We start from the raw sequence: 24,599 nt of genomic DNA on the forward strand, positions 1-24,599 counted from the left end.
GTTCTTCGCGTCGTCACATGCGCTCCTATAAAAACTTGATTGTTTTATTTGGTTTGGGGCTGACACGATCGTTCGATAAAATATGGCAATGTTTGATTAAAATCAATATTATTTACTTCAACTAATATTTTCATTCGTAATCACCGCTCCAACTGCTATTCGCATAGTTGAAAATAATATTATTTATTATGATCAACACTATTTTTAGTTTATATTTTCATTATATATCATCGAGAATACTGGAGTCAAAAAACATAAGGAAGGAATAAAAGAATTCTCCGCACTACGTTACGGTTATTAAAACTCCCTGTACGATTTAATTTTTATTTACAAATAACAGGCATATCATATTATAAGCCATTCCAGAAATGAGTTATCAAAGCGTTTATAAATAACATTTGTAATTCACCAATTTCTTATTTCATGAATCATTGGTGTAGGCTGAAAAACTATGAATTGCAAATTAGGCAGGTAACGTAATTACTGGATAATTACTGGAATTGTTGGAGAGTTTTTTCAGATCATTTTGTTCGACTCCAACGTTGCAAACTACAGTGTCATGATTTAGGCAGATATTTGCTATTTTCTTTGGACCATATTCGCAGCTTTGTTCGAAAAAAAAAGAGATTTTCGAAAAATTCAGCATGGCTTCAAAAAAAAATGTATTTCCTGTGTGTCTTTTCAGACTTTTAGATAATTATCTCTTCCCCTTGGTTCTCTTACATATTATTTCATAAAGTCTGTGTTGCACACCAGTATCTGACAACCGTTTTTCTTTCCTTATTTCCAATTTTCAACATTCCCTTATTTTACCGCTTAGCTTTGATCATCTAACGTAAATACATACATAGCTCTATCTTTGGCTCCTTGTTAAATTATTCCCCTAGTTTCCTTTTTAACTAAATTTCAAGGGGTCTTAGTATTATTTTCCAAGTTTTATTTCAGCATTCTGTATACATTAAAATGTTGAGATATTTTCTGCATCTTCGAAAAAATATTGCAATCAAACGGAGGTATGATGTGTTTAGGAGTATAAATGCACGTATGCATATGGGAACTCGTAAAATAATTAAACAGAGTTTGTGTTCGTCGATAAAATTTTAATCCCAAATAAGTGTGCTCTTCGTGTGATTCAAGAGCCATATGTTTCGATAAATTTAAATAAGGAAGAACGATGCCTTATTAAAGCACCCAACGGTTAGCAATCACTGGCTAAAATTCAGGAATCGAGTTGCTTTATTTCGCTACAAAAATTCATCCGAGACCGTTAAACGTGCTCGTAAACTGAGAATTGATTGGCAAAAAAAGATTTCAATAACTTGTGGTTGTCAGAGTCTGACACGATCTCGTAATAAGTCAGTAGGATATAAAAACATGATGTGTGGAGCTTGCAGCTTCGACATGTAATTACCACTCAGTCGCTGCAAAACCATAACAATTTCACGCGCACTCTCACCGTTGACTCGTTTGGATAAATATTTATAAATAACAAAAACTATGATTTTTTAAGTTTTTATCTGCGAGAGCGACGAGTGACATTGGGGTTATTTAAATGAATTGGAACACCAATTCATTGAATTAGGAATTGAATGAATGAGAATAGAGAAAAAGAATAAAACTCACCCGTCGCCGTCCAATGTAATGGCAGTGTCGGCGAGAACTCGAAGAACTAGACCTACGGTGGCACGTGTATGGCAGTCAATGCCCAACAGGCAACTTTCTTCGGCGTCTTGGCGTCCTGTGCAGGATACCACAACGAGATAACGCGTTCTACCGGGATGCACGGACTCCAATTTGACCGCCTTAAAAAAATAATGAGAATCCATCTTTGACCAATCGTATTTCTCGGCATTTAAATTTATCCTATATCTCGATGAATCAGCAATTAATAATGAATTACCGATAAGGCATTTCAGAAATTTCAGATCCGAAGACAGATTTTAATTCATTGCCTGAAAAGGGATCAAATCGATTGGAGAAATGAACGTAATATTATGAGGAAGAAATTTCTCGTCGATCCGGTCGATCCGAGAACCGCGGTATTTCCGTCGGGCATTCAGGATTTCCTGAGTGAACGCGGGAAATGAAGTTTTGTTATCTTCACGAGGCTCGCGTACGTAAGCGCCGCAGAAAACGAGATAAGCGGGGACCTCGGAAAATAGTATGGGAATATTGGAACGGCGCTAATGAAGGAAAAAATGCGTTTTGTTTGTGTATATATATATGTGTGGATTTCTGGGTGATGTAACGAGAGCAAATTACTTTATTCGTTTGACTCAAGAGACTGCGTGGAACAGCCTAGAACACTTCCTTATTCCGGGTTGGGCCACGGCTCGAAAAAGAGAGAACTCAAAAGTTTTCAAACTTAGTAAGATCAAGTGTAGTTTCATAGAGAAGAAAGTTCAAAACGATTTTCCTCCATATGAACCGCCGTCAATGGGATATTGATTAATTGGGGATATAGCCAATTGCCGATGCACGAGTGAGCAGAGGCGAAGAGTCCCGGGGAAAGGACAATCCGCTCTCACGCTCAATTGGGTGCCGTCAATTTCATCAATATTCCATGCAAGCGTGTATAAATCACAGAGAAAAATGATTGGCGATTTTCGCATCGCAATTTTCCGATTCATCAAGATTATAAATTCTCCATTTGTCATGCGTTTCAAGACGAACTTGTCGTGAAAAATAGAGAGCGGAAAAAAAACGTGGTGTTTTATAAAGACGAAGCGCGAGCGAGGATACTCGCCGTTCAGCGCAAAAGGAGATAGAGGAGGAATAGAAAAAGAGAGCAAGTTACGTAAATTCCTCGTTGCATGAGAGCAATTTATACAGGAGAGCTCCGAGCGTTTTTCCCATGTCATAGATTTTACTGCACGCCGGAAACCCGAAGATTCTTCTTATTCGCGGATCATCTCTCGCTCTCTCTCCACCTCTCTCTTTTTCTCACTTTTTTCTTCTCTCCTTTAATTCCATCAAGAGGTAAGATAATGAAAAACAATTGAGACATCTCCTTTCAGGAGTGGTTTCAACGCCTCGAGAAAAATCAACAATGTGAAACGAGAGTTACGTTATTATATTGGCTACGTAATCCAGTTGCACATGTTATTTTTCCCAGTTTTTTTTTTCGGTCATTATTCTCATACAAAAGCGCTCTTACGTGGTATTTTAAAATGTATGAACGTAACGAGTGTTTGAATAACGAAAGTAGCCTTTTAATGCTCGCATGTGATGTGGTAAAATATTTAGACGGATTTAAAGCTCCAAGCGAATATATAATCTTCGCAATTATATTTTCGTAAACACCCAATTTTTCAAGACACTGAAATTTGCAACGTTTGAACACAGCGAAATAAACAAAAAAAAAACATTTATAATTAACCAATTTTTTATTTCACGAAGCATTTGCGTAGGTTGAAAAACTATACGAATTGTAAATTCGGCAAGGAAAGAAATTGGAGAATTACTGGAATTATTGAAGAATTTTTTTATACAATTTCGTTGGACTGAAACTTCAGCGTCATCAAATTCTCGAGGACAAAATAAATAAATGAAAATCCAATTTCGTTCTTATTTGTATCGCTCCGCGTTGGAGTTGCAATTGCATTGCCCCGTCGAATCGTCCAAGTATACCAGAATTATTGAATACTCTCTTTTTCGAGATGAATAATAAAAGCATCATCATTTATTGACGACGAAACATATACCGAATCCTCACTTCCGGTACAAATTATTTACCCTCGGGAGACAACATTTTACAAAGCTCGAGGTGCATAACGAAACAAGACGCGCACGCACGATTAATGTATATTAGATGTGCGTGGGTCTGACCTCGTTGATCCCGAGAAAATGGGTCTCGTACCTCGACGTCTCCGCCGCCGCGGTATTCAACGATGCTTGCTACGACCCGGACCAGCAGAAACACTATTTATTTATGAATCAAGCTTACCGGGAATGTGCCATGCATTTTCCAATGGGAACGAGCGACCCTTAATGACCAAATTTTTTAAAATAAGTCCCAAAAAAAACTTGTTTATAACAGCCACAAGTCATACGAAAATTGTCAATTTTAAATAACCAGAGGGAATTGAAATTGCGGGAAATTAAATATAAAAGAGAATGAAATTCTTTGTCTTTAAATAATGGGCAAGAAGAAATAATATAATATTCTTTCGAAGTAAACAACGTGGAAAGTTGAAATTTTTTGCACGAAGAAGACTTTTTTCCTGTCTGGTGCATCGTCGTTCGTTCATCCGTGTGATGTGGCATTTTCTGCTCCCCCCGCTCGATCGCCCTTCCTGTTTTTTACCTCACTCTGTACAACTATTTTTTCGCTCTTGGTACAACGTTTGATTGTACAAGTTTTACACTCTGCTTGGTTTTGACAGAGCGAGTGAGAAAGAAAGAGGAAAAGACGAGTGAAGAGAGTGAGAAAGCGTTCGCGTTTGTGTTTTGCTTCAACATCGTGGATCACTCGTTCCCGACAAGTTTTATATTATGGACGGTCAGCGGCCTGTCATTAATCGCGAGCGGGAAGTCATTCGAGCGAATGATTAACGGCCCTAACGTCCAACGAATCGCGCGCTTCATACTTCTATTAGCGTGGCAAAACTTCTCTACAACCTTCTTTCTTTCTGTCGCAAACTCAAGAAATTCAAATTTCGTTCGGTCTCTCATTAAAACTTCCTCTCTTTATTTCTCTTCGTTCTGTCCGATATAAATCAATTACGTATCACTCGCAGAAAGTCACTTCTTTTCCGGTACATTCTGCCTAAAAAGAGCCTTCTTTCGTGTAAACATTTATTGGTTTATGAAGAAAAAAAACCAATGATCGCAGACACGAAGGGATCATACGGATAAGAATTTGCAAAATGAAGAAAATGGTAAAAAAGTAAATATTAATTAGCCATTCGACATGGCACTCGAGCTACCTTAAGGTGGTTGCCGTTTTATTGGGCATTTTGCCGATGCTCGAGAACGCAGATAACATCTCCAGACGGTCGTTCCTCCTCACTGATCCCAACGTGTTCACTATCGAAGCCGGTCACTTTTCTTCCTCTTTTCCCCATCGCACTAACGCTCTCTCTCTCTCTCTTTCTCTTTCTACCTCTCGTTCCCTCGCACACGCACGAGCACACACGCACGTTACTCCCGGTAGCTTTATCGGCGGCAAAAGTCCTGGGATGGTCCATGTTTCTCGAAGGATTAGTCTCGGCGTTCGCTCGCACACTTCCCGATCACTTTTTTTTCCATTTTCCCTCTTTTTTTCATTCATCTTATACATTTCTAAGCACTCATATTGGAATAATCTATGATCAACGAACCGTATTCGATTATCGAGATATTTGCTTTCGAATACCGGACACGGGGTTCAATTAATTCCCATACAACGAGACAAATAATCATCGTGAAATCCTTCAACAATTAAACTTGAAACGAGTCATTTAAAAAATTGAATAAAAAAAATCTGCAATGAAAAATCATAAAAAATGAATAAAGTTAAGTGTTATATGACATAAAATAAATATTCGTTGGATAGTACCGCACGTCAGTCTTCGAGTTGTTCGAGTTTGCTGTTGCTGCGGTTATTATCGACCCATTTCTCAACGGCTGCACCAGACTATGTTCTTGCCCCTCGTTACATACGTGTAACACGGATACTGTGCACCTCGATCCCCTCTCCTTTCTGTCCCTCTCATTCTTTGAATGCAAGCATGTACGGGTCGTTTCAGGCCACAACTCCTCTCGCGCGTTTCATTCTTCGGTGAAAGATGTTCGAGACAGTTTTGTCCTCTTTTTCAAATTCTGCAACGGATCTCTCAATACCGCTTTTGCAAAATCAATATTACGAAGACGTGAAATAAAAAATGTCCATTTCTCAGTAATCTTGAGAAATTCTTTCACTTCTCATGCCCGAAGCCTCCTTTCGGACATTATTTTAGAGTCGGGCGCTAGAACTTTAATTCTACTTTCGTCCTTTCTAATTAACTACACCATATTCCGGTATCCTCGAAAAGAATTAATTCGAAAAGCACGACGAAAAAAGAGTTGTAACTAAAAGAACGATTCCATTTTTATAAGTTTTAAGTAAAAACATCCCATATATATTTATTTTTATATTTGTACAGACGTCCGAGTCCCCGTATGTATTATTATGGACCCTGAAGCATAAAACATATCGCATAACGTATATATAACTCTCGTGGCTTTCTCACACACGAATACTCGAAAACGTCTACGGTGCATGCAGACACCGCGCAACCGACAAACCGCGAAATGCATCGACAACGAGCGTTGAATAAATCGGTTGTCGTGTGTATGGCTAGGAGAGGCGCGAGAAGAGAAAGAGAGAGCGAGAGAGGCGAGATTCTTCCTGATATACTTATGTAGTCAAGAGAAACAGGATGGTGCAGAACACGGTGTACGAGATAGATATTGTACCGGAGCGATGTTTTTTTTTTGCCATCTCGTATGCATAAATCCATAAATTACCTCATATATTTGTACCAAAATTTGTTCAATTATATTAAAATTTTGACGGTTAATTTTTATGAAAATATGGTGGCCTGTTCATTTAATGCGAGAAGTAATTTTGAGGCATTGGCGAAATAATGCGGTGAAAATATATTAGTCGTAAAAGAGGAGGCCGATTTTTTTTCTCTCAGATTGTACCATGCTTCGCATTCATACTGTTAAGACCATGTGCAGATTTTTTATCTGCTATTTCAGTGACCGAACAAAGACTTCGTTACATACCCCAATATCAATTTCATCCCTCGCTTAGCTATAGCAACTTGAAATTATAGAACTTTTGCTAAAGATTCGATCCATTTTTAATTTACGTATCGTAATTCAACTTTTTTGATGGATATACAATCGATGAAAAAATGCCATTTTTTTCAAGGTAACCTACAATCTAAAAAAAGGGAGGAATCCTGACAAGCCAAGTATTTTATATATAACATGAATACATACAAGTACGTGTAAAAGCGAAGCAAGTGCAAGATGATTTTATTCCTTTCTCTCCGAGCAACAGTATCTTACGACGTTACGATATTACTCTCGCTACCAATTGGTGATTGTTGTCGAAGAGCTAGGGAGTGAGAGAGAGAAAGAGGAGCGTTAGGAGTATGAGAAGAGGAGTGATAGGAAAATATCCCATGACGAGAAACACGACTTCGTCGAGCTGTTGTATTCTCCAAGAGAGACTCTTCGCCTTTCCTCGCGTATTTCTTTCAATTTTTCAGCCGGGACGTACATTATTATGTAGGTGCACGAGTAGGTACATTATTCTCGTGTGAAAGTGTCGATGAAATAAAAACGTTATTCTCGATTTTGCCTCCTCATTTAAATGCACACAGCCCAAAATGACTTTTAATATTCGATAAAAAGGATACAACGCGTCTTTTGTATAATTCATACGCAGTAAAGGTAATAGCGATTTCAATTTGAACTCTTCACAAATTGATTAAACAACAATATGTATATTCATGCTAAAATTCAATTATTATTTCATCACCGACCAACGATGATCAATACGCAATTCAAATATCGTGCACGCGGGTTATTATTTGACGACGACACTGAAGTTTGCAACGTTGGAGTCCAACGAAATGAAGGAAAAAAAACATTTGTAATTCACCAATTTGTTTATTTCCCGAAGTATCGGTGCAGGTTGAAAAAATACAAATTGCAAATTCGACGGGGAATGAAATTGGAGAATTGCTAGAATTATTGGAGAGTTTTTTTTATCATTTCGTTGGACTCCAACGTTGCAAACTTCAGCGTCATATTTGACGATCAGTATTCCGACCACTTTCCTTTTAACAACAAAGTTGATCAACGCAGCTGGATTCGTTTTTGATATCGAATTTTCATCAATTCGATATACTGTAATTACACAATTGGATAGCGGAATATAAGAGCTTTTGCCGTCAAACAAGATTTGAGGTACAGAGAATTTTCGGGATAAAGCATAAATATCGTATTACTAAAGTTCACCCTCAAATGATGAAACATCAATCAAATTTATTTTCAACTGATAATATCACAGTGAAATATTGAAAATTGGTTTATGAATATAAACTTTGGCTGTACTTCCGAAAAGCGGAAACCGAATTTTGAGCTGAAATTTTGCATACTGCTTCTTTATAACAATATAAGACTTCCCCTAAAAGGATTTTTGGCGACTAGCAATATTTATTGAGAAATTGAATTTTTAAGTTGCTATTTTAGCCCGAGCAAGTATATCTATATCGCTTATCTCGCTCGGCCGGTATCCTCACTCCGCTATAGTGCCTAGGCTACATGGATGGCAAACGTTGCGCTCCTTGGCTGGGCTACTCCGGGGATTTTTTCCTTAAAATACCGTCTCCCCGGCGCGAAGCGCCGGGGAGACCCACCCATTTACTTTTCAAGAATTTTCTTTTTTCTTTGTTCAAATTAAAAAAATTAAAAAAAAAAAGCGCCGGGGAGACGGAATTTTAAGGAAAAAATCCCCGGAGTAGCCCAGCCAAGGAGCGCAACGTTTGCCATTCATGTAGCCTGGGCACTACAGCGAAGTAAGGATACCGGCCGAGCGAGATAAGCGATATAGATATACTTGCTCGGGCTAAAATAGCAACTTAAAAATTCAATTTCTCAATAAATATTGCTAGTCGCCAAAAATCCTTTTAGGGGAAGTCTTATATTGTTATAAAGAAGCAGTATGCAAAATTTCAGCTCAAAATTCGGTTTCCGCTTTTCGGAAGTTTATCCGAATTCACGAAAATGAAGAAAAAAAAATCAAAGTAACTTGCCTTCACGGATAAGAAAAGAGGAGAAAAAAATTCTTTGAAAATAGGCGAAACTCACCATTTTAAGGGTCTCCTCGGGTCTGAGCAAATAGAACATGGATTGGAGGTGCTGTTGTATGTCGCATCCCGCTGCCGAGACACGACGGGACGGTCGTGCTCTTTCGTTTGGTGGCAGCACGAGAGCCGCTCCTTTTCCAGCAAAGTAACATTCGCTCAAGCTGTAATAAAAATCATCGACACATTCTATCAATCCAATTGAAACTTATTTAAATAATGAAGAAACAAGTAATTATCAAACGAGAGCCAGTTTTCTCGGATTGAGGAAATTTCACTATTACTTTTTATAAAATAATTCAAACCATTTCAATGAATACTTTAACACGATAAAGCATGAAAAAGATCTCACGATCATTTTCCTAAAAAAAAAACTGTAGTCTTAATTCGAATTCGTCCAATTGTTCGCGGTTTCAGAGTTACGGGGATAATCGGTATCTTGATACAGCGCGAGTGTGGCAGCGAGATTTCGACAAATTTAGGGAGTTGCACGTCGAATTATTGGAGTCGAAATTCTTCGAGGCGTTTTGACCGATTAGGAGATTGTAACAATCCTGCACACTTTTGCCTCCATATCCTGCGCAGACTGCGGAGCTTTTTGTAATCGGTCAAACTGTGTCGAAGAATTTCAACTTGGAAAATTCGAGGTGACGATAAGAGACTCTTAAAAATCCCTCGCACCGGTACATAGTTAGAAAACCCTCAAAAGACGAATCCCATATTTGTGACAGTAAGAAGAAAAACGAAAACGAAGATTTTATCTTCCATGAATACGAAATTTTTTATAAAAAAAATGATCGAATGCTTCGAAAAAAGCATCATTGGATTGAGCAAATAAAAGTAAAAAATTAATTATTCTTTCGATAAGATAAACAGCTTAGTTGTACCACATATAATATAAAAACAATAAGAGGATTCAACATATTCGGTAAGAGCGTGCTTCGTAGTAAAACCTTAGAGATTAATATTGATAGTATTATAATGAAGAGGGAGTGAGAACACGTGGGTACGAGCAGAGATAACTGTGTGCAGTGATATTTACACTCGCGTCAAGACTGCGTACACGCGGTAATCGTGGTGAGTCATTGCATCTGGCACGATTTGAAGATCGTGTCATGACTACGATGATCCCCGGAGATTCGAGTTGAAATATCAAAGCCCGTTGTACGTTACTCCGCATACAAATAACACATACTAAACCACATATCAATATGCCATTAACATTATGATTATTGTTAACGCACGGAGGAAAAAAAAGTGCATCGAACTCAAAGGATTTGATTGAAGGAAAATTTGGTAAAACCAAGAAATTGTTTGGTCGATTAAACTATGTAAATCACGTGTGAATATCTCGAAATAAATCAACGTAATTATCTAAACAAACCAGTTGTATGTCCAAAAAATTATTATTCTTTTTTTCGTTGAATATAAATTAATATTCGCGACTATCAAACCAATGACGCTGAAGTTTGCAACGTTGGAGTCCAACGAAATGATCGAAAAAAAAAATCTCGAATAATTCCAGTAAATCTCCAATTTCGTTTTCTGCCGAATTCGCAATTCGTAGTTTTTCAACCTACACCGATGCTCCGTGAAATAAAAAATTGGTGAATTAAACGTGTTATTTTTTCCCTTCATTTCGTTAGACTCGAACGTTGTAAACTTCAGCGTCGTCTATTCTAATTAATCGAAACTATGAATCTGGATATAGCGTGAGATTGCGTGTACTTATTACAACTTTTAATTTCGAAAAGGATGCGAGGGCCTTCGAGCGAGTGTGGTCTTTGCAGACAAGACTTATCGATTTTTTTTGTTCGTTTCTACCCTTTTTCTCGTCATAGCGGGTCGGTTCAGTCGGTTGGTATATGTCATCGCGTTCTAGCACTCGCAACCCTTGTGCAATTCCACTACCCCTAATAGATCGTAATCCGGAGGGATTTAAAGTAGAGGGGAAGAATCATGCAGCTCGAAGTTCATGGATACATCGTTGGAAACGATCAAATTCCATCACACTGAACATTCCTATTTTTCATTTTACTCTGTTTTCGGCTCAAATTGTTGTTGGGGTGGAGAATGAGACATGTGGAAAGAAAGAGGAGGGAGTTGCGTACGCGAATGTTGTGTGTCACGGAACGTCACTAGGCAACGAATCATCGACGAGAAAATACAGTGATGGGCCGATCTCAAAATCGAGACATCCGCTACGTACTATATCGGAAAGTCTACTTGAATTAATAAATGATTATTCGGAAGGCTCAAAAAAGGTAGGTGATGGTCCGCGTGATCGATCTAATTTGCAACGTTGTAGTCCAACGAAAGATCTAAAAAAAACCCTCAAATAATTCCAGCAATTCTTCAATTTCTTTCCCTGCCGAATTTGCATATTTTCGTTGTTTTTCTCAACCTTCACCAACGAGTCGTGAAATAAAAAATTGAATTACAATTTTTATCCCCCTTCATTTCGTTGGACTCGAACGTTGCAAGCTTTAGCGTCGTAACGAAATAAATAATAGTGTAGCGGCCAATGACTGTACTATTACCCTCGCATCCGCAGAGTAATACCGTTATTGACCACAGGTCGATCGATCAAAAGTGGTGAATGCTTTGAAGAGAAAAAAACAACAGACGAAAATGATAAAGCCATACCAGTAACTGGACTTTAAGTTCTTTTTTGTCCAAGTGGCCAACCGCTGTATTTTTTTGTCTATTTTTCCAAGGGTCTTTGCCCTCGAGCATTTTACAGTTCTGCTGCAGCAGGGATATTGTGTGTACATCGTTGCCGGTAGGTATAAGTATATATTGTTAAGTGGGAGAATAAGAAAAGAAGGAGAGGAGGAGAAGAGAGGAAAAGAAACGAATGAGCAGACATGACTAAATAAAAGTATGTTTTCTTCGAGAGCAAATGGAAGGTAGAAAGTAAAGCACTGACTAATCGTCGTACTCCCTTTTGAGAAAAAAAGAGAGAGGAGGAATGTTGTACAACCGGACTTCTATTAGTCATAAAATCTGGTTAAACTCGTAAATATGTACTAGACGAGCCAAGGACCTTTGGAGGCAAATCATCGTCTTTTAAATAAGGGCGAATAATTGTATAGAAAATCGAAAGGGCACACGTCGTTCCAATTGATACTGTCTATGAGATTCGACATAAAAAAACAGTCTGCAAGATCGCGTATACGAATCGCAAAAACTGCCAGATATGAAAGCGATTTTTTTTCAATTTTGAAGGCCTCCGGCACAACGACTGGTGAGCAGTAAAAATATTCTATTTTATTTTATAACGTAACAACTCATTATCCGCCATAATCGCCAAAATCGTGTTAATAAATGACGCTGAAGTTTGCAACGTTGGAGTTCAACGAAGTGATGTAAAAAAACTCTCCAATAATTTCAGTAATTCTCCAATTTTGTTCCTGCCGAATTTGAAATTTTCAGTGTAGTTTTTCAACCTACATCGATGTTTCGCGAAATAAAAAAATGGTGAATTACAAATGTTTTTTTCGTTCATTTCGTTAGGCTCGAACGTTGCAAACTTCAGCGTCGTGTTAATAATTACATTTTTTTTATTCGACATTGTGAATTGTTGTATAAATAAAAGTTGAATAGAAAATTATCATTCGAACAATACTGATCTCGGCCGGCGTATTACTAAAAATGAAACGATTGATATTTCATACATATGTCCGTTGAATAGTGCGCGACCGTGGGCAATTTAAAGACCGGCTTTTATCCTCACCGGCGCATCTACAACGAGAAGAACAAGCACGTGGAATCCAACCAGCTGCATTCTTCGGAGCGAAAAAAAAAAAGATTTTGGAGGGGTCCAAGTGTCTCCCCGTCTGTCTGTCTCTCTTTTCCCCTTGCTCTCTCTTGCTACCACTTTCTTTAATTTTTATTTTCCGTACGAAACGAAGGGCCACGTAGCAGCAGCTGCTGCAGCCGATTTTCTAGCTGGAAAATTCGCCGTCAGCTGACGATGACGAGGGCCTTGATACCTTTCGTCCTTGCATCAGGAGCCCTTCGGAAAACGTCTGAATTCATCGTTGTTTTATTCCGAAGCCAAGAGCCAAATAGGATGGCAAACAGAGAAAAACTGTTTACAATAAACTTCGAAGAAGAGTGAATGAATGAAAAAAAAATCAATGACGCTGAAGTTTGCAACGAAATGGTGTAAAAAAACCCTCCAATAATTCCAGTAATTCTTCAATTTCGTTCCCTGCCGAATTTGCACAATTCGTAGTGTTTTTCAATCCGCGCCGATACTTCGTGAAATAAAAAATTGGTAAATTACAAATGTTTTTTTCCTCCATTTCGTTGGATTCCAACATGCATACTTCAGCATCGTAAAAATGATGATTTTACAGTAAATCGGTTGATCGTCTCATCCGGACATTGATCTTTCAAAATAGAGTCGAGACACAAAATAAAAGGTCTAAAAATTATATGGTCAACACAGAAAGAACGACGAGTCGTTGGAAAAGAAGAAGGAGAAGGAGAAGGACGCGAGACCAGAAGATGAGGAGGGAATGAACAAGGACCATTTTAGTAAGGAGAGAAAGCACTGGAAACTCGATCGAGCCAGGATCGCGTTAACGTTTTTTCTGCTCTTTCGTTTTTTCTCTTCTCTCTTTTATTCGTTTTTTTTTGTTTGCACGAACGAGTCTCAAGGTGAACGCGGAACGATACAAGGTAGACGTTTCGAGGGAAACGAGAGGTGAACAAAGGGAATCCGTGTGTGTGCATATTCGTATACGCGAGAAAGAGCCCAAAGCAAAAGGGAACAACGCGGAGAAAGAGTGAGAGGAAGAGAGACTCGGTGTACGACCTTCTGAAGATCTCGATCTACCGTTTCGTGTAGTTCTGTGTGCGGACGAGCAAAACTGGGCACAGAGCGATAGAAAAAAGAGGGAGCCGAAGAGGAGGAGGAGGAGAGAGAGCGAAAGAGTAAGGAGAATACAGTCGAGTCCACTTGAAACGCAGCGCTTGCTTTTAACCCGATTACCGGTGAATCACCGCGAACAGAACAGTAATTTTTTCCGAATGAGCTTAGTCTACTCTTGATCGGATGCAAACTCGATAGTTTACAGCAGAGTTTCTGTAAAAGCGCATCATCGCGCTTTTCGTAAATGTTTACAATCACGCCGCCAGGATAGCATTCGAAGTGGCCGCTATTTGTTGGGAATTTGTCGGATGAAAAGAACGACAGTGCCGTGTGTGATAATGTGATTCCTATGTTAAGCTTCACAACTCGCAAGTTAAAGCTCAGAATTTTAACGTTTTTTTTTTTGAAACAATTCATGTTTTTCAAGTTTATTCTTCAAGTCATGACTACTGAGTCATTAAAAAAGTTATCGACTCATTTTCTCCCCAACGAATTATGTGTTTCATGACCGCCCTAACTCGTCCGATTGCTCAAACGGTGATAAAAATGAAAGATAAAGCATTTTGAATTTTTTCAAAAACTCTTCTATAAATTTGACACGAAAGTTCCAAGTTTCGTTTCAACTGGATGTGACTGTACATGTCATAGCGAAAAGGCGTAGAAGAGCGCTCGTTCTTCGCAGCCTTTTCGAGACGGTGCGCGCAGAGCGAAGAGAAAACAAAAAATAACTGGAGAAAGAAAAGTGACAAATGTATGTGTATATAAGCATATGCGCACAAAGGCGGAGAACGTTGTTGTCAATCTGATTCCCGTTCCTCTTCTCTTTCATTCGAATACTATTTTTTTTTCATATTCGTGTCAACTTCCAAATTTTTTCCGTCGAAATTTGAATGCGAAAAAAGGTTTCAATATTCCTATAATATATTTCTCAAATCCTTCAACGTTCCGTAAATTCTACTGTCCGAGGCTTCGTGATTAAAGCCACAACAACATCATGATATGTCGATTGTTTTAACGGAATTTAGCTAAATCGATGAAAAACGAAGAGAATCGTTTTTCTTCCAAGTTCCTTGGGAGTTATGGCAATCAACGGAATTCGATGTGTTTATCGTCGAACCGTGCTGCGACATCTCCACGAGGTTTCGGCAAGCCATAATCGAAACTGGTTTTCTTCGCAATAGCACGAGATTCGAAAATCGTGCGTAACCGGCAAGCTTTTTAAAACGACTCGCCCATGAGGCGGAGTCCTCGAATTATTTCTTGAACAATTTTTCGTCCACTTCCTTTTTGAAAACGAGAACCATGAGAAAAGTCAAACGAACGGTTTATAATATGGGAATTAGCATTTTGTGAAAAATGTATTTTAGGTACGTCGGGTCTTGAGAATACCTAGATGTTTATTGTCACCTTGAAAAGAAAAGTAAAAAAAATGTGGAATAAAAATAGACGGAAGTTGGCGTTGGTAAATGTATTTTAGGAGTGTGCAAACCCTCGAATATTCACTCACAGATTTATTCCGAGGAATAAACTTTTCGGATAAAGATACATGAATAAATGAAAAACAGTTGTCCATACCTAATATACTGAATGTATCCATGTCTGGCATCCTCGAGAAAGAGGAAGCCAGTATTCCTCATTTCGATGTTCTGAAATACCATCGGAATTGTGAAAATCCAAGGAGAAAGAAAGAAGCGAATAAAAGCCGTCAGGAGCACTGAACACGCGAATACTTTGAGGCTTGCCACGTGCTCGGAGCACACCCGTAATCACACGCGCGCATACACTCGAACGCCCGCACGCACAATAATAATAATAATAATGATATCTTCTTCAGGCAACGATCGAAAACACTCTTCTTTCACATATTCTTGGATAAATAAGAAAAAAGAATGATGAATCTTGGTGACTCGCGAGCCCGTAAGATATAATGACGAATAGTTAGAACGTTGCAGTTATTCCTCACGTTCCGTCTCGAATATTTTTTTTCCTCCTGCTGCTCCACGACGAGGTGAACGCGCGCGATGTGTTCACCGTACACGCGGGGAATGCGCGTTGATCACCGAACTAACACTTTTCTCCAATTTCCTTCTTGACTATATTAATATTATCTGTTTCTCATGAGAAAGAAAGAAAACAATCAAATAATCAATCGTTCGACAGGTTTGCGAGATTCGCGACTCGAATCGAGGCGTCTGAGGGCTTTAACGCCGACTCTTTTGTCTTCGTTAAAAGCTAAATGAAATTTCTCCATGTCCTTCGCCGAGGGATTCTCTTACGTTCCAATAGAATCGAAATGAGAAAATACGAATTGACGTCGAGGTCCACTCAGCGGGTTGTTTCAGAATTCTCCATTCTATTATTTACAAATATTCGCTATGAGTATGGGGAGAAAATTGAAATTTCGACGAGCCCGCATGGTGGGGGCAGCGAGGGGGAGAAACCGAGCGCGCGGCCACGTCCGTTTCCTGCGGCAGGTCAGTCGCGACTGAAGTGCTCGGGGTTTCATCGTTTTATCGCCGCGCCATCGCGCCGCGCGGCGTGAAGGCGAAACACGGACGGCCAATGGAAGGGGAAAAGACGGCGAGGTAGCATGGTCGAAGCAGTTAGTTGTGTGCGTATGTGTGGAGAAACAGGCTCCACCGGCTTTTCCTTGGTCAGACTCGGTGTATCCGTTTTCATGGAAGAGGGAAGAAACTCTGTGCTTACAAACGTTTCTCTTTAAATTCAAATGCACAGAGCCTTTTTGAATTATTATACAAAAATAAAGCGAAATACTAAAAAAAAAGAGAGTACAAAACTTACTTGATCCTCGCGAATTCAAAGATTGGATTTTGCAAAAACTATTTCGCGTAGTAACCCCGTTCAAAGGAACTTGTAAATATTATTAATAGCACAAGAGTTTACGAAGTTTCGAGCATACGTAAATCTCTTCAACAATTTGGTCGGTCAAGAAGTACGTTCAAAGTGTAATACACTTGACACACGAACCGTCACTGAATGTAACGAAAGGTGGTCGTGAGGCAACTCGCCGTTGATAAGAGTAAAAGTGAATTTTCGTTCCATCGTTATATTATTTACTGCCCAAAAGCCATACTGCTATTACGTAATCAACGGAAAGTCAGAGCATTCATTGAGAAAGATTCGGGCTCCGGACTCAGCTGTCACATTCACAAACGACCGTGTCAGACATCACCAAATTTTCGACCGATATTACCAAAAGACTGGAAGCTCCGGTGTTCCGATTGATTACGAACGAGAGAGAAAATAAAAATGTCGAACGACTTCGCGGTGCCCAAAATACACTTTTTTAGCCACTAGCGCGTCTCTTCATTCGGAGTTGTCGAAATGAACTTAAAAAAATATCTATTACCGGAAATACGAGCGCGTTGCCTCGAGCATGACCTAGACATCTTTTGTTGTTTTATCTTAAAACACTTTCTCCCTGGGGCGTTTTTCGTTCGCGTATGTAACATCAGACAACAATTAAAGTTTCAACAAAAAATCCGTTCCTACTACGACACAACACTGATAATTACAGACATTGAATGCGGTCATGAAAATAGCTCGAAATGAGGGTCAAATTGACTAAGCCTCTTCCTCGTCTGTTTTTCTCATCGAAATGAACGTTCCACCCAAATCCTCGTGACCTCTAACAACAAGGGTCATCGGAGTCAAAGAAAGTTGGCACAATTTCTATAGACTCTCCAAAAACTGTGTTCCAAATCCGTCGTGAATCCCGTCGGAGACCATATAAAAGCCCTCTAATATAAATGAGGGCTATTTCAGCGTTCTGACCTTTCGGCTCTCTCGACGAGATTCGCTCTTCTGTAGCGTCTTTGAGCCTCCTGCTAAATGTTCCGTAACGAACGTTACAAGCACTCACCAAAACTCAGCGCGCAACACACACAAGGGTTGTGAAAGGCTACACTATTTTCCTCGTTGCAAAAGGGATCCTGTACATTTCGAGTACGAGAATAGCGAGAGCTTATAGCATATCTTGTACTACACACGCGCGCGCGCTACGCGAAAAGAGCCATCTTTCGGCCAAGGAACGAACGAGAAGTGATCGATTGTGTTACTCAAAAATAATTTCATATGACTACTTTATCGAAATCGAAAAAGAACTGATTATTTCGTACTGGGCCTCATGAAATTGAATGTCCGTTGATTTTCTGTGGCGTGTATGGAAAATAATCGTGTAATCGTAGAGGAAAAATGGACTCGGCAAAAACTCGCTTTCCATTTTCATCTTTGATGGTGTTGGGAGATTTCGGAGCGTTTTTAGATGGGCTTGTACACATATTTTTGTTTTGGCAGACACATCTTTAATTGAACAATTCTTTTATTATTCAATTTCATATTAAGCTATGACTGATGAAAATTCTTTTGGAAATAAGAAAATTATCCAAGTCTCGAGTACTCGCAACTGTCCCCGTGAAAAAATCAACGGTACGTAAACACAAACGACATTTCAAGCGAGCATAAAAGCGAAAGTACGACTCTAGGCTTTATAATTACACGCTGCGCCGTTATATCCTTTTTTTTATTTCACTTCTTTTTCAATTATTTCCTTTTTCTTCTTACACGAACCAGTACGAAAGAAGTTTATTTACAAAAAGAATATTTCCGTTGCGTCTTGCTGATTTTCCTTCGATGAGATTGAATTTTAATTTTTTCATTGAAGATCGATCCTTGAATTTATTCGAGAGCATGACCGAGGTTCGTTCAGCCAGTAGAAAAATAGTCGAGCAATTTTTTTGCAAAAGTAGAAATTCTATTTTCCGAAGAATTATCGAAATACGTATTCGCAGTTAATCATTACGATTGATGTTTTGTTTGAGTTTGGTTTTTAATAATTCGTCACAGTGATTTCCCCTCGTAAGTTCGAGGCTCTGTGGACGGAATCCAAGTCGGCCACTGTGACGAAGATTTTCCGTGCTCGGACGCGGCAACAAAAGTAAAGTTGAGCAATTCGTTCCACTGTGGTTACTCGCTCACCTACTTATCGCCCTCGCAACGTTTTTGTCGTTGATCCTTTGGGGTTTTTTTACGTAGCGAAAAAAGTAAAAGCTAACGAAATATAGACGAACTAAAACTGAATCTTTTTGGACAACTTCCTGTGAGAATTTGCCAGGCCGAAGATTACAATCGTACGGTCGCAAATTTAATTTTTCCTTGCTTATACGATGCGCATTTGCAAATTTTCATTTGCATTTGCAAAGAATATTCATTTTCTCATTCGCAATGGAATTCATTTATTTAAAAAAAAATATATACAAATTTTTTGTTGTCATTGTCGTTTATCAACCTGCGATTGAACGGAAATTCGATATAAAAATTATTCCAATTTCTCCCAAGTTTTAACACTGATCTGCACTCAGCTAATATTGTTCAAAAATAATCTGCCCAATCAACGAATGTACAAAAATCTAAAATAAATAATAATTCGTACTGTTACAGAGATAATTAGAGTTTTATAATGAACATGCGACAAGTTTATTGAGCGAGATCAATAGGCTAAGACTTTGGCGTCCTGAAATAACAAGCGAGGCCTAAATTACGAGTGTAGATCATAGTTCTCGTTTGTTTCGAGTTCTAGGTTGGTAGTACACAAGCAAGCGCATGCAGTATCTACATCGATTATCTGTGAAGAGTACAAAGAGCGAATAAAAGAAAGAGAACGAGAAAAAAATAAATCGAGTGAGGAAAAAGTCATGTCGCCGCAGTGGCGATTTCAAGAGTCCGGTCATCAAATCGGTTGGCTTTCTCTCGCTACGGATGTTTTATCGCACGTGGAACAGCTAAAAAATAATCGTTTCGGTAGAACGGGGATTTTCATCGCGGTTCAATGAACACGCACCGCGAGTCTATGGAAGGGTGTATGGAATTGTGAACAAATACTATACCAAAGCCCGCTAACTTATGTGACTCGAAGGATCCTCGTTTCTAACGATTACAAGAACTTTTAATGACAAACAATGTACGATTTATCATTTGCGTCATTTCCGTATTGAAGAAAGAGTTCTCAAAATTCATCACTCACCTTTTACAAGTTCTCGTTGCCTCGTCATCGTCCGCCGGTGCTCCAGCCCCAGAATCCTGCAGACAAATAATAATTCCTCTTAATTTAACTTATTTTTCATTTTTTTGACAATGGCCCTCCCTCCAGAGAATAACTATTTATAGTGCTGGCCAATGAGAAAATTCGTAAAAAGCCGCATTATTGAAGAGGGGATAAAAAATGACAATTTATTATATTTCGTCGGTCTGCCCATTGTTCGTCAAGGAAATGGTAGAATTTTTCGAATAAACACGTGTCAGCTATAATATAGCAGTGGAAAAACATCGAAAAAGAGCTCTTACTTTCGTGACGAAGCGTCCGGCTCGTAATTGAAGAGAATGGGAACGTCGAACTTTTCGTGGACGAGATATCCGTTTGCCAACATTGTCATGGCTATTATTGTTATTCTTATTTTTATTATTATTATTTTCGTTATTGTTATTCTTATTGCTATGATTACTGGTATAATTGCTTTTATAATTGCTATAGTAGTTTTGATGGTTTTTTATGTAATTAACGAATGGGGAACTGTGCCACGTGGATCTGACGATACTGGACCACGGCGACGGTGGACAGGGCGAAATCGGGGGTGGAAGAGCATAGAGCATCGCTCCTTCGGTACGAAAAATTCTCATTACGCTTTCAAAACACTGAAATAAAACTGAACGACATTTATATTTTCAACACTTTTGTCAGCCTGCTTTCAACTTCACTCTGTATTTGAACGAGCTCTTATTAAATTGTCTCACCAAACAACGCGTCGCGTTCAGTTCGAGACTCGCGAGGCTACTGACTATCAAAATAACGTTGGGCTTTTGCCGAACGGTGCTCACGACAAGGAGCTTTTTAAGCTCGCCGCTTCTTCTATACGTCCATTCCCCCCACCACGACTGAAACCACGCGCGCAACCATAAATACACTTTTCCTCTTTATTCTCGCTCGTTCCCTCGCTTTCTCTCTTTCCCTCTCTATTAACTTTAACTCTGTTTAGTACCATACAGGTGAAATGAATATTCCCAAATCTCGGTGGTTTTACGATCGGTGGGATACCCGATCAAAAAATTAGGACAAAGATACTTTGTTTTTCGGTTATTAAAATTGACTGTTGACACGGAAGTTTGCAACGTTCAAGTCCAACGAAATGATCTGGAAAAACTCTCCAACAATTCCAGTAATTCTCCAATTCTCTTACCTGCTTAATTACGCAATTCGTAGTTTTTCAGTCTGCACCCCCGATTCGTGAAATAAAAAAGTTGAATTACAAATGTTATTTTCGTTGAACTCCAACGTTGCAAACTTCAGCGTCATAATTGACCGTATGTCTGCCTCGGACTAGTCTATTTTTCGGATTTCAACGGTTGTAATCCCTAAAACATAATTATTTAGTGTAACATTACCCTCATCTTACTGAATTATTCAACACTCGATAATAACTAGTTTAATCATTGATTGAGAAGGAAAGAATATCAGTAACCGCGTATATAACTGGCGAAAATGCAAAAAGGAATGGAGATTCTCGAGAAACTACTTGAGAACGCGTAGATGAGACTGGGCCTCATTTCGCTTACAAGTGCGCATCCTTTCATTTCGACTTCTCGCCTAATAAATCCAACGAAGGTCCCACCATTGACCTCTAAATGATCGAAAAGTCGATATATGGTTGATACGTGATACCAGACACTAATTTGGGCACCTTACAAGGGCGATTTTAACTCTAAAATCCAGGTCGTCCGAAGATTAATGGAAGAAAATCGATGGAAAGTGATACTCGTTAGGGATTCGGGGAAATTAATTTTCCCTGCAAACTAAAAGTCTCCCTCATTCACGGTCAGTTCACAGTGTCTCGTCTCAATGTGAACGCAATCGGCAAAATAGAACGACTTTTTTCATGCGTCGATAAAGTAGACATTTTCGAAATACAACGGTTAAATACCCTCGAATCTTTTATTTTTATTCCAAGACAAAGAATGTAGTATACAATGATTCAAAAAATGTGCGTGAAACGTGATAAATCAGTAATTTCAATGAGTAATTAAACAATCGCAGATATATCGGTGATCATGATATGGAGGTCAATATGAGAGAGAGAGAGGGAGAGATCAAAAACGATTGACAACAGAAATGTGCGTCCCGCGCAATTGTGTGCTTGATTTGAAATATATTTATTTTTATTATAAAATAGACTCTTTCAACAATTGAATGTCCTTTCCAAAGCTGATCCCACAGTAATACGACGCTGAAGGTTGCAACGTTAAAGTCCAACGAAATGAAGGAAGACAAAATTTATAATTCACCAATTATTTATTTCACGAATCAGTGCTGTAGGTTGAAAAATGACGAATTCCAAATTCGGCAGGGACTAGAATTATTAGAGATTTTTTTTTACATAATTTCGTTGGACTCCAACGTTGCTCAGCGTTATCAATGAGTCTCGACTACTGGGCATTTTACCTATTAATAATTTATGTATTAATTAAATTTAGAGAAGAGCAAACAATATGTTTCCTTCGAGATAAACGAGCATGGTAATGAAATTGAATGCATTCCTAGCCGATTCCCGCTGTAATTAATTTGCAACAAAGAAAATGAAATAAAACTGTGTGATTACATCGATACGATGAACTCGTACACGAAAAATCGAAATTGAACGTGATGAATTTGAGTTACTTCACAAGGAGCGATTCTTCTTTTGAAAATTTTCGTCCAGCATAAAGTAATATCATGGAATATCTTCATAGGTCGAAAAAAAGTCGCTGTAATAATAATTCACCTCCCAGATTCCGTTCGATCAAGCGATGAAAATTTGCCAATGCAGTGTAAAGCAGTCAATTCATAATCAAAGGAGATCCACGTCACTATATTGTCTTCTATTTAAGTTTAATTAAATTTGTCGTTTCGTTGTCAATGTCAACTCATTTTTATAATTACTATTATTTATTTTTTCTCAAATCTCACATCTGTAACAACACTTTTTTTTGTTCAGCTCAAGTCTTCTAAGTCAACAAAATTTTGACGTTTGTTCGAATCGAAATTCGTACGAAACAGTGGGCTTCTTGTCGAACGAAGAATATTTCTCTTGTACGAGTGCCAAAAACGCGTGAGAAATGAAACTTTTGGAATTGCGACGTTGGAAAGGCGATTGCATCGTCATCGACATCGCACGTAGTAACTAACGAAAACTTCGAATCATCCGACCGAGATCCAGAACTGTGAAAAAACTGGCAAACCACACTGAGCTCTCGGCAAGAACGAAGAATATCGACGGATAATGATTGGGTTGAAATTACATCTTTTATTGGAATCTCCAATCATAAATTCACTCAATTCCGATTTTTTTTTTCCAAGTGCTTCATTATTATTATTATTTAAACTTTTATTTTGATGCGAATCTTCATTGTACAAGACTATACAGAATTGCGTTTCCACAATTTCCTTTCAAATTGTGAGAAAGTAATTATAAATATTTTTATTATTTAATTTAATAGGACGGTCTCTCGTGGCAAAGCAAAAAAAGGCAATGACGAATTCTCTGAGTTGCTGAGACGAAAATGTGGCTTTTACTTACGTTAATAACAGACATTTATTTAGTAATATTCCTTCGTGATCCACACATTTTTTATTTTCATTGATTTTCGAGTTTTACAAGTATAAATCGATTTTTTCTCACACGGATTATTTAATTCGGAAATGTAAACGTAACCGGAAGTTTCTCCCGCTAATTTTGCTGTCACTCTCGAGGGCTACCGAAAAAAAACCGTATTCACGGTTGCGTTGAACCGGCTCAAAAAATCGTCTGTACTATTCTTTGTACTTCCGCTAATTAACGCCTGCTAAAAGTTCAACCCGAAAAACGTTGTTCGAGTCGTGGATGAAACGAGAAGAATGTCGAAAAAACAATTGAAAACGCGGGACTATGAGGCATGTTGGAATGAAATAAGAAAAAGCAGAATCACACAAATGCTGATCAAGTGGAGGATGTACAAAAGACAGTTCACTCGATTCACTCTTGCGGGATCAATGTACACTAATCTTTCGAGCGTTTGTTTAAGAAAACAAAGTACCCAACCACACAATAAAAAGGAAAATAATCATGAGAGAAAATGAGTAAAAATGACAAATAAACAAAATGACCAGTAGGAAAAGCTAAGTGTTTATAAGAGAATTTGTGGCTTCTATTCTTTGTCATCGCGCGTAAAATACTTTGTGTTGTTGTTGTTGTTGTTTTATTTCTTTACATTTTTGACAGTACGGACGCATCCCTCGCGAGGGACGGACGCTGCGATAAAAACAAAAGACGTCGTGACGTTAATAATCGCGAACGTAGATCGATAGTTTTTTTTTGTTGCGCTCAAGTTACAAAGGGCGGAGGTGGGGAGAGGGAGAAGGAAAAACTTACCGAACTCTGAGGCGAGCTTGAAACGCTCGGCGAACGCTGCACCGTCACCAGGGCCATCGTGAGGCTCTCCACTTTTGTTAATTTGCGTAAGGAGGAGGGTGAGGGAGGCCTCGAAGTTTTTCGCGGCCCTTAATCCCAACCAACCACCAATACCAAACACACTATTCACCGGCCACTGTGTAAACCCGAAACACAACGCAAGAAGGACGTTTTCTATTTATTTATTTTTTACCGGCCAGGGGGAGAAGGGAAAGAAAAGAGGGTATGAAAAATCACTATTTTCGGCTAACCCTGCGACACCGGGGAATACCGGGCCGTACCGTTAACCCCTACGCCGTCAGGACAACGAGAATAGTATCATATTTCACGCACGTCAAACAGCAACACGCCAAACGCGGCCATCTTCGAACCTCC

At 38.8% G+C, this 24,599-nt stretch overlaps 1 protein-coding gene across 5 annotated transcripts in view; it reads right to left on the bottom strand.

Moving 5' to 3' along the window:
* Window positions 1-24,593, bottom strand: part of ssh (Protein phosphatase Slingshot) — a 45,615-nt gene extending 21,022 nt beyond the window's left edge. Inside the window, exons 1-4 of one of the 5 annotated variants that reach the window (XM_043416119.1) lie at window positions 24,186-24,593; window positions 19,772-19,827; window positions 8,851-9,010; window positions 1,624-1,802 (exon numbers count right to left, since the gene is read on the bottom strand). In XM_043416119.1, coding sequence (XP_043272054.1) covers window positions 1,624-1,802; window positions 8,851-9,010; window positions 19,772-19,827; window positions 24,186-24,242 — 452 coding nt within the window. In that variant the 5' untranslated portion in view covers window positions 24,243-24,593. Of the gene's footprint in view, window positions 1-1,623; window positions 1,803-8,850; window positions 9,011-15,303; window positions 16,199-19,771; window positions 19,828-20,091; window positions 20,596-22,559; window positions 22,760-23,354; window positions 23,408-24,185 lie in introns of those variants that run through there. The other 4 variants (XM_043416121.1, XM_043416122.1, XM_043416118.1 and 1 more) reach the window with 4 other exon arrangements.
* Between the last annotated feature and the right edge of the window lie 6 nt (window positions 24,594-24,599).

This window comes from Venturia canescens, chromosome 4 (genome assembly GCF_019457755.1).
Source record: "Venturia canescens isolate UGA chromosome 4, ASM1945775v1, whole genome shotgun sequence".
NCBI lineage: Eukaryota > Metazoa > Arthropoda > Insecta > Hymenoptera > Ichneumonidae > Venturia > Venturia canescens.